General features: G+C 39.5%; 1 protein-coding gene across 1 annotated transcript; it reads left to right on the top strand.

Moving 5' to 3' along the window:
- The first annotated feature begins 7,553 nt into the window (after window positions 1-7,553).
- On the top strand, window positions 7,554-9,925 carry LOC135713921 (mitochondrial outer membrane protein SLC25A46-like). Its single transcript, XM_065237138.1, has 6 exons — window positions 7,554-7,709; window positions 7,779-7,948; window positions 8,018-8,300; window positions 8,938-8,994; window positions 9,057-9,272; window positions 9,335-9,925. The coding sequence occupies exons 1-6, from the start codon at window positions 7,672-7,674 to the stop codon at window positions 9,870-9,872; spliced, it is 1,302 nt and encodes a 433-aa protein (XP_065093210.1). The 5' UTR covers window positions 7,554-7,671; the 3' UTR covers window positions 9,873-9,925.
- Window positions 9,926-11,144: the final 1,219 nt, after the last annotated feature.

Raw genomic sequence — 11,144 nt, 5'->3', positions numbered from 1 at the left:
TTGTACAGATCGATGAAATCAGACAACAGCGGGCGTTCCAGGACAATCGTGACAGGAATCAGGACAGAAATCAGAATAGGGGAGATTCAAATCGCCAGTTTAGACCAGGTGATAACCAACAGATTCAGAAGCGTCCATGGAAACAGCAACAAAATGTCAACCAGAGCCACCGAAAGCAGAACGATTCCATCAAACCAAATCCGAAGACAAAGAACCAGCAGTCCTGTTCCAGGTCCACTTCAGAGAATCGTCAATGCGTACATTCCGTTGAGAAAGAATGTATGCTACAATTGTCATGAAGGATGTCACGATTTCGACGATAGTACTAAGGAACGGAGATGTTCTGTGAACTTTGTGGCTTTCCGGGCTTCAAAACGAGGGATTGCCCTTATTGCCAGTCAAAAAACGGTCCGAAGACTGCCTAGAGAGGCAAGACAGTCTTGAAATCAACTCCACAAGACCTCACATAGAGCCAGTAGTTTTTGAAGCTCTCGAACAGCTGTTACTCGCGAGTGAGTGGAGATACAACTGAGGAGATGGCAACCATACTTGTAACACTCAGCGATGAAAGAAGACCATTCGTGAGAACGGAAATGTGGGGAATGTACATCGTAGGACTGTTAGACAGTGGTGCTGCTAGAACAGTGTTAGGAATAGGTGGTAGGAAACTAGTGAGTGATTTGAAATTAAAATTGAAACCCACTAGGATTAACTTAAAAACAGCAGGAGGACAGAACTAAGATGTCATAGGGACCACCGACATTCCGATAACATTTAATGGAGAAACCAAAATCTTACCGGTCTTGGTTGCTCTCAACTTGAATCGTCGTTGCATCTTAGGATATGACTTCTGGCAGACATTTGGAATTCGTCTAACAGTTTCTCAATCCGTCGATGCGATCGATGAAGCTGAAATTGAATCAGCAGAAAGTGTTAGTGAGCTGAGCGACGACCAAAAACGGCAACTGGAGGAGGAGAAAAGTTTATTTTTAGGAGTGAGTCCAGGCCACTTGGGGAAAACCTGTTTCATCGAACACAAAATCGAGCCCGAAAAATACATCGACTTCCGGAATGAGGATGACCGATTGTTCAAGTTTGTAGCTGCCAAATCGGATGTATTGGACCAATGACGTTTATATAAGGTCTGGGCCAAAGGGCTTATTGGTGTTAGTGAAATGTGCAAATGGTTAGTGGTGTTCGTATTATATTGCAATGTTTATCTTTTTACACGAAACAGCTGTTGGCAGTGACGTATATCTATCTGTTCTCAGTATGTTGGCAGTGACGTATATCTATCTGTTCGCAGATGTTCAGCAATGTTTACAACATTTTTGCTTCTAACACCAGCAAGCTGCCTGTTGGCCCAGACCTTATATAAATGTCATTGGTATTGGACTACATAGTTGAATGGAAGGAGTGTGTACCTGAGTCCGAAAGTTCACGAATCATGCACCAGGAACACGATGGCATGATGTACATCGGATTCGAGAAGTGCATCGAGAGTGTCAAACTAAATAACTATTGGCCTAGGATGAGTGCTGCCGTTAAGAAGTACGTAGGAAAATGCGAGGCTTGCAAGGAGAACAAGCACTCAACCTCGCACTCAACAACATCAACTGCTCCGGAGATGGGAAACCAGCGAATCGTGACCATACCTTTTCAGATTGTGTGCGTGGACTACATACAGTCGGGGCAATGCCCACTTATTAGTCGTCTAAGACGTTTTTTCTAAGTACTGCCTGCTTGTTCTGGTAAAGAAAATCCCTTCAGGGAGTCTGTGCACAGTCATGGAGGAAAGGTGGTTCTTAAGGTTGTCCGTTGCGCAGTATGTCATAACGGATAATGCGACTACCTTTTTATCAAAGGAATTTCATTGGCTGCTGAAGAAATATGAAATCCAGTACTGGGCCAATGCACGACACCGAAGTCAACCAAACCCAGCAGAACGACTTAACAGGACGATAAACTCGATGATCCACACGTACGTCCGTCACGATCAGAAGCTCTTGGATACTAAAATCTCAGAAATTGAGTTCGTATTGAACAACACCATAGATGGATCGACGAAGTGCACTCCGTACCGAGTGATCTTCGGGCGTGAGATGGTAATGCGAGGATCAGATCACCGGAGGGAAGATGAGAGTGAGCACTCGGAAGAAGAACTTGGGGACTCGAGCTCGTGAGGGAGCACTTGAAGAGAGCCTACGAGAGCACGAAACGAAAATATGACTTACGTCACAAACGCTTTTCACCTACATTCACTGTCGGACAACGAGTCATCAAACGGAGTTTTACTTTGTCATCTACTGGAAAGGGCAAAGTTAGGTCCGCAGTATAAAGCGTGCGTCTTCATTGCGAAAAAAAGGTAACAGCTCGTATGAGATCGCAGATCTCAATGGAAGATCTCTAGGTATCTTCTCTGTAACGGATCTGAAGGCCTAAAATAGAATAATCTAAAATCACAACGTGGTACCACCAATTAATAACTGTTTGATTATTGAGTGACAGAAGGTCAATGGTAAGGAGGGCTACTGAACCGAAAACGGTTTCATCTGGCCCAGTATTCCTAATCCTATTTCGTAATTCTATATCGAGGAGAGAATGAGTAGTTTAGTATTTTTGTAATGAATAATTTGTTAAATTTTTTTTTTGTTGACAAATAGCTGTGTGTATTTTCAAAAAGCTCCATTTTGCATTTTGAATTGTTTACAGTATCGTAAACAAAGTTTTGAAACTGGGTTGCAACCAGTTCGTAATTGCAGTGCATAATGTGAGAAAATGTGAGTGTGCAATAGGAGAATGGATAACCATAGTAAGATAACCTTGAATCGGCCACATTTTTTTTTCGTCCACACTTACCTGATTGTATCAATCCCCATATATGATGAACTTCTAGCTAAAATCGCTAGTCAAGGAAATTTCCGAAAGAAAAACTAGCAAAATGATCAATTGGCCCAACATCATTCAAATTGATAACAGTTCTTCTCAAAACGCACACTTTTACCCTTTTACCGTCGCCCTCGTGATTTTTATTGTTGGGAACACCATGAATTTCGTTGTGATTTTATGGTAATGGACAAAAATGTTCAATGTTTTGACAGTAAATAACACGGTTACAATGACAATGAAAATCATTGCATTTTTATTGGATTTTTTTATCGATCAATGTAATTCAAGCTGATGTATCAGTTCGCTTTCAGCTGTGGACGGACACAGCAGCATTTGTTCTCGGTGTCGATAGTGCTATCGGCAGTCTGTTTTTCGACCAAGCTATTGTGTGTTGCGCACATTGTTTATCCGCAGTTAGCTAGCCGTGTGTGGAATCCTGTGGATAGAATCAAGAATGAATGGAGTTGAAGTTAAAAACACCGTCAAATTTAGCTTTGGCGATGGAGCTAGAAAACCATCGATGGGCGAAATTATTAATTTCGCGAAGACTCTGGATGCGGATCCTATGCAGATGGAAGCTATATACAGGGTAGCAGAGGAGAAATCCTTGTTTATTAAATTCAAGGTCGAAGAGGCAATGTGTCACACATTGATCAATAACAGTGAACAATTAACTTTCCGTTATGACGATGGAAAGACAGTAGAGGTACACATGTTGAATGCGGATGAATACATTCAGTATGTCAGAGTGTACGATCTGCCTCCTGAAGTGCCAAAAACCTAGCATTGGTGCTGGGGAAATACGGCAAGGTAAAACGTGTGGTTAAGGAGAAATTTCATCCCGAGTTAGGTTTTGATATACACTGGCATCCGCGGTGTATATATGGATGTTAAGAAGGAAATTCCTACATCACTGCATTTCCTCAACCGTAAAGGAAACGTGCTCTATCCCGGGAACAAGAATGTGTGCTTTGTTTGCAAGATTGAGGGGCACCAGATGAATTCTTGCCCAAAGCGGAAACCTCGCAGGAAGCTCGAAAAACAACAAACGACGGATACGGAAAAACGTGACCCGGACGAAGCCCAAAGTGTTAGCAGCGTGGATACCTGTACATCATATGCGGGTGTTTTAGCCGGTGATGCTTCAGCGGATGCTATTGAGGTGTTCGATGAAGAAGTTATGGCAATCGATGAGACGACCCCGGACATGGAAGAAGAACAAGAAGCAGCAAGAGGAAGTCAGCTCGAGACCGAAAGCCATCCATTGTTCGTGATCGCAAAGAAATTGAAAACTGCTATTGAAACACAGAAAACGGAAGAAAGAAGAAAACTGCGGCCGCGAGAGAATGTTAACACCAAACAACCGGCTTCTAGGAAAAAATGAACTAATTTTATAAACTCTTTTATTTCAAATTAATGAAAAACTGTAAGTATCGGCTCCGTAAAGCTAACGCGTTTGAGCCTTACAAATAAATTAATGGATAAAAAAAAGCTGATGTATGAAATAATGATGTAATAGCAAAAAGTTGTATCTGCTGTAATGGATGTAATTTTGTTCGCAAAATCGATATACATCGTACAACGTTATATTACACAACCGATGGATTGCTCTAATAAAAAATACCATAAACGAACGATAACCCAAATCATTGAACTATTCCACAAATGGTTTGGATGATACCTTGAACACGTCGTTAAGCAAATTAACCATAACATTTTTATTAGGGTAACCTGCCCGCATAAACGCGAACCAAAATTGACCTTACCTAAAATGGTTTAAAATTGTTTATAATCCCTGCTAAACTTTAACTGAAATGGTTATGGAACTTTAAATGAACGTTTAATGATAAAGTTTCAACCTTATGTATTATGGTTTTTTGGAACTGGACCTTACAAATAATGGGTTGTTAAGAATCATTACCGTTCCAAATTCTTGTTTTCTCCATACATTTTCGGAAACAGAACTATATTAGAACCTTTTAACTTATGGTTTGAGAACTTTAATGGTAATGGTTATGGTAGTCAGTAAGGTCCACGAATGGTTTTGTAACATCGATCAACTTTATGTGGAATATATCGCGAATTGGTTGCCTGTTATTTACTGATTACCAATTCACGATATATTCCACGTAAAGTTGAGCGATAATACAAAACCATTAATGGACCTTACTGACTACCATAACCATTACCATTAATGTTGTCAAATCATAAGTAAAAACGTTCTTATATAGTTCTCTTTCTGAAAATGTTTGGAGAAAACAAGAATTTGGAATGGTAATGGTTCTTAACAACCCATTATTTGTAAGGTCCGCTTCCAAAAAACCATAATACATAAGCTTGAAACTTTATCACACAAACGTTCATGTAAAGTTCCATAACCATTTCAGTTAAAGTTTAGGAGGGATTATAAATAATTTATAACCATTATCGGTACGATCAAGTGATGGTTCGCGTTTATGCGGGTGGTTGCAGCAGTTTGGATGTAATAGTCAACAACTTTTTTTTTCTGTGTACGCTTGTCGGTTGAATATCGCAGGCAACTTCACGCTCCTGCGCAAGGTATCGATGCAGCACCGCTGCACCAATGGTAAATGAGTATGTGCGGTGTCGTACGCAACAAATTGAGTAATTCCAAAGTAATTGAGAGTGATAAAAGTAATAAAGTAATTTTAACTAATTGAAAAATAATCGGAGTAATTTTCGGTAATCTGACTGGCACTGACTAAAGCCCTACGGTAAAAGTATGGACGTCTGTCAAAAGTTGTTCCAATCGAACCGTCAAAATGCACCACTTTGCTCGATTGGAACTGCTTTTTTTCAGTTTTGTGGTGACAGTCGTCCATACTTTTACCAACCGGTCCGCACTCGTGTTTATTTCAGTTACCATGCGGACGTAATTTGTGATTAGTCCCGGTCCCTTTCAAATTGTATCATTATTTATGTACGGCCTTAAATTTGAAATGACGTTTAACATTCATTTAGTGATGGCCAATTTTCATTGGAATAATAGATTAATCGATTAACGAACCGAAAAGTAAAATATTTGTAATCAGTTATATCATGCTGATATAAGCATTAACTTCTACAGAGGATCATCACCCATCGTTTCAAACATATACTGCACTCTCATTGGTGGAAAAATGATAGCACAGCGAACAAAACATAATCGATTAGATGTTAATCGAATAATTTAAAAAATGGGACATCTCTGATTTTGGTGTGATTGTTTTGATAAAAACAGCGCTGCCATTTATACAGATTTATCTGTATTATACAGATTTTTTAATCTTAATACAGACCCGATACAGAATACAGATTTATCACAGATTTTTTAATTACAATACAGATTTATACAGATTTTTATAAAATGCTTGAGAAAAAAAAAATCTATATCAAAATAAGTTATCAAGCAGTTCTCACTAATATCAATATATGTTATAATTTTGATATTCTTTGCATATCTTTTAGCTCTCATTTTTGTTCTGTTAGCCATCAACTCCATCAAAATGAAATCAATTTGAGTTATCAGGAATAATGAAAACAACATAATTCTTGTTTTCATTTTGTTCTCACCCTCTGCTCGGGAACCTATCAAATTTCCATCGACAATTAATCATGTGATGGTGTTTTTGACAGCATTCACAACCAGAGGACCAACCGCTTTCGGATGCATATGGAGCTAGTAGTAAACGATTTGAGATTGTATGGGGATTTACAGTATTAATTGAATATTTCCAATATAAGCATGTATGTTAAATACAAGAAAAGTGCCCGAGCACATTAAAATGGTACAAATACAAGTACTCGTAAACATTTTACTTGCATTGAAAATGTATTTCGTAAGAAATTGTGGATTTTCTGATATTCTCCATACTGCAAAAATGATTTTACCAGCACTGGCGGGGCGACATCTCTCGACTTTTCGGTGTATCTACCACACAAATGATGTAATTAATTGTATTCATCTATATTAAAAATATCAAATAGTAATGAACTCGTGCACTTTTTTGCATTTAAAACTGCTTATCAGGAAGATAATGAATAGAAACTAAAATCTCCATACATTTTCAAACGGCTTCATATCACTCTTATAAATAAGTATGGACGATATCACAAATGGCGCAATTATATCCCGTATGGTTAGTACGATAGCCCGAATAGGTGGTTAAGCACTTTTTATGGTTATTTTGTATGCACTGTATTTGTAAAACAACAAAACATGATTAATTAAGAAAAAAATCGTCAATACAGAAAATACAGATTTTTTAATAGAGTGGATACAGATTTTTTATAAAACCACCTGGCAGCTCTGGATAAAAAAGAGCGCAAAATTTCATCTCTACCGAGGGAGAAGCAAAACCACAAAATTACGTTGAATACGGGGGGTATTCATTGGATGAAAGGGACCGTGAAAGAGGACACTAAAATAGAAAGTTTTTCTTCCGACAGTTTCATCTTAGTATTCATCTTTGCTTTTACTAAAGGGCTTTAGCACTGACCGGTAATTAACGCTGGTAGAAGCCCCTCGGGTTGGGTTTGCCCTTTCCAAAATGTTTATTTGGCCGATGGGGTTGCTGATGGTGGACGTAAAATAAAAAAAAAATAATGACATTTCGAGTGACATTTGTCGCCCTGTTCATCAGCCGATCGATTTTGACATATTTTTCTCTTCTTTTCCGAGTGGTACGCAAAAGTTTCGAAAGTTTGAAGTGAAAAAGCAAACTTTATGCAAAATTGTGCTGGTAAGACTCGGTTCTATGTGTATTTTGTAGCATAATATTAATGACTAGGGACATGGCTGGTCTGGAGGAGTACGAGAGGTATGTTAGCAGGAATGCAGGTGATTTTATTTTCGGAAATGATCTTTTGTTTGTATTTTGTCCTGGTAGGTATCTGGAAGACGATGAAGACCAGTTAGATAATATACCTCGGTTTCATCCATCCTTCAGATCACCGCTTGAAGCGACGCATTATCAGATTATTAATTCGGAACGTGATTTGACGCTTCCGTTGCAAAAGCATAAAAATGTACAACCAATCTATGAAAGTCCGGATGAGGGTAAGTGACTACTTGTGTATTCTACTGCAACATCATCCGATGTCTCGTTTTTGTATATTCGTTTCGTAGATATTTCGCTCCGAAAATATCTGGGTGCTAGCGTCAATCTTATCAGCCTGATAACGGAAAACCTACTATGCCATCCTTTCATGGTACTCCGACGGCAATGTCAGGTACATCATAATTCGAGGAAGTACCACATTGTACCGTTGACACTGGTGCCGATTATAGTCCATCTACATCAACGGCAGGGTGTTACTACTCTATGGAAAGGAATCGGAAGCGTTCTCCTGGTGCGGGGCATGACTCTGGCAGTAGAGGATGTTGTTTCAAAATTCACACCATGGCCAAAGTAAGTAGTTCAGGGTTGAAACTATACAAAAAATAAGTTCGATTGTTTGGGAAACAGCCAGGTGAATAATAGCGGTGGATAGAACTTATTACCTACCGCCAGGGAAGGCATCGTTCATTCTTTCTGACATACAAAACTTACGTTAAGTCGAACTGACTTTTTAGTTAATTCATCTTAAAATAAATGGATTAAAGTTAGTATTCTTCCAATCAAACGTCACAATTTTCGCACCGTAGATCCGTACTCCCGTGTTTTCATTGGAGGTGTACACCCTGGTGTATCTTCGATGAAAACACGGTGTGTGACTGTACGGTGCAAAAATTATTAAATTTATTTTTTTAAATATAAGTTTAAGGGAAAGCCTACCGTGCTGAAAAAAAAATCGTTATGAGAAATATTATTATATTTCTTCTGAGGTAAGAATATTTCAAGAGCAAATTTTCATTACGTCCAAAGTATCACCTGTAAACACAATCGAGTTATCAGTATCAATCGATGCTCCTGCTATTACACTATATACTGTCTGATTATAGGAGCTCATCCCCTTTTTAAGCATGTTTACCTGTCAAATTATTTTAATTGATTACATTTTTTATCATAAATATTTTTAACTATACATATTTTCACATATTTATAGGGAAGTAAATTCAAAAACAACTATGAAGCAGTTTGGACAACATCTGCTGCTTAAATGGTAAGTGTGGCATTTTTCTATTGGTAATTTTCGATTTTAATCAAAACTTGTTTTTCCTTTAGCATAAGCTTAGCCACAATTGTTCCCTTTTATTCCGCATCTCTCGTAGAGACTGTCCAAAGCGACATTGCAAGCGAGAAACCCGGAATTCTCGACGTATTTCGCGAAGGTGCCAGCCGTCTGGTGTCATGGAGCGTTCCGCAGAAAGGTCGAATGCTACCCATTTGGGCTCTCGTCGGTCCAAGCATATCGTTAGGAATATCTAAATACGTTTGCCAGTAAGTTGGATCTAGTCGTTTGCCCCCTATCGTTAAGGTGCTTAACATACATTTCTACACAGGCTTTTCGTAAGAGGTATATCCACACGAATCATGTGCCGTCGGGTAACGTTCTTCGAAGAGAAGCGAGGCGCACGTACTCGCGATTTCGCCGCTCAAAGCCAGGTTATTGAAGTGTACTCGACAATGATCTCACTCATGGCCACCGAGATAATCTTCTATCCGTTCGAAACGATTCTGCACCGGATCCAGCTACAAGGCACACGTACCATCATCGATAATCTCGATTCCGGATATTCGGTAGTTCCGATACTGACTAGCTACGAAGGTGTTGTCGATTGCTACCGGCAGACCATAGCTACCGAAGGTGTCTCCGGCCTATACAAAGGCTTTGGGGCGATGCTATTGCAGTTTGCTGCTCATGTTGCTGTGATAAAGTTGGGGAAATGGATCATCACGCAAATATCCGAAATCATGTCCAACAAGCCACCGCCGAAGGTGACTGAGTTCTACAATCTGGATGCGAAAAACTCCGGTGGGTCGGTTAGCATGTCGAGGAGCATCAGTGGAATAAGCTCCCTCAGCGAGGAACTTTCTTAGGTCACAATAAATTGTAACAAGCGGGATTAAAGTTGATTCATTACCTACAAAATGTTCCTTCCTTTTGAACCGTTGTAAAGAAACGACCCTGGTGTAAGACCATGCAGTTTAGTTTTTATTAAAGAGGGCCTCCGCGAAGAAGACATTCCGTTTTGGGACTCATTTTTAAGTACCTATAATCAACTCAATGAAAGCAACAGTACGTTGAGTAGTTTTGGTAGCTATCTACACTGCCGATACTCGCATAATTGTCCCATCTTTGCTTGATTTCCTATTCATATGGGACAGTTATGCTTTTATGGGCAGTACAGTATTGTCACTAGAATGCGTAGCAGGGGTGGCAAACAACTGTCATACAGATCCCTTTTTTTTGTTTATTTGATAACTGTTGGTGTGCTTTTGGAGCACCATATATTGATATAGGGGAAATGCAGGTAATGTCGGCCTAAGTGTCCCTAATTTGGGCCCATACATAAATTCAGCAATCAACTAAATTTTCAATAGCAATCAAAAATATCCATTAGTAACGTCCCAATAACGCGTTCATCTAGATAAAATTGATAAATAGCAGACTTTTAGCGATGGGCCCAAATTAGGGACATGTAGGCCGACATTACCTACATTTCCCCTACATGGGTTTTCTTCTTTCCGTTATTTAACGTCGGTCTCTGTTCCGCAATCTAGTGCCAATCACCGACGGACATCGATTGCTATCCATTGATGGCAACCGAATGTGCAGGGAGGCAGCTTCCACACCTGCGTAGGATATCGCACCCATTCAACAGCACACATGGGCCAGGACCAACGGCTTTACTTCCCTTCCGAAGGAAGACGTGACCAGAGAGTTTTATGCCTCACCAGAAATTTGTATGTCCACCGACCTCGGCTGGGATTGAACCCAAACCCATTGGGGTGAGAAAGCAGTCACGCTTACCACTACACCACCGGTGCCGGCTATACATGGGTTTTACCAGTGTAAAAATAATCTAGAGCTAGTTGGCCAACCCTTGTCCACCCAAAAATACAATAGTGCGCTGCGCACACTAGTAAGTATTTTTCAATATATATAATGTTACTTACTCGTCTTTGTGTAATATAATCAATAATACCTTTGAAAGTTTTTTTCTTCAAGTTTTTGTGATCTGATAGATTTCCCAGTTTGGTTAGAAGTTTCGAAGCTAACGCATGTCCACAGGCATAATAGAAAGATAGGCAGAAAAAGTGTATCATGAAGAATGGTTGCATGCATTTGCTATAGATGAGTGATTTTCG

The sequence above is a fragment of the Ochlerotatus camptorhynchus genome, unplaced genomic scaffold, assembly GCF_037179485.1.
Source record: "Ochlerotatus camptorhynchus isolate MF236.1 unplaced genomic scaffold, CSIRO-AGI_Acam_v1.1 ptg000593l, whole genome shotgun sequence".
NCBI classification, from domain to species: domain Eukaryota; kingdom Metazoa; phylum Arthropoda; class Insecta; order Diptera; family Culicidae; genus Ochlerotatus; species Ochlerotatus camptorhynchus.
This window is presented reverse-complemented; position numbering and strand designations above follow the sequence as displayed.

What these genes read in the sequence shown, in the direction of transcription:
- LOC135713921 (XM_065237138.1), top strand. Translation starts at nt 7,672, where the DNA reads ATGACTAGGGACATGGCTGGTCTGGAGGAGTACGAGAG. An exon ending in GGTCTGGAGGAGTACGAGAG is followed by an intron (nt 7,710 to 7,778) that starts GTATGTTAGCAG and finishes TTGTCCTGGTAG; the next exon opens with GTATCTGGAAGACGATGAAG. An exon ending in AAATTCACACCATGGCCAAA is followed by an intron (nt 8,301 to 8,937) that starts GTAAGTAGTTCA and finishes ACATATTTATAG; the next exon opens with GGAAGTAAATTCAAAAACAA.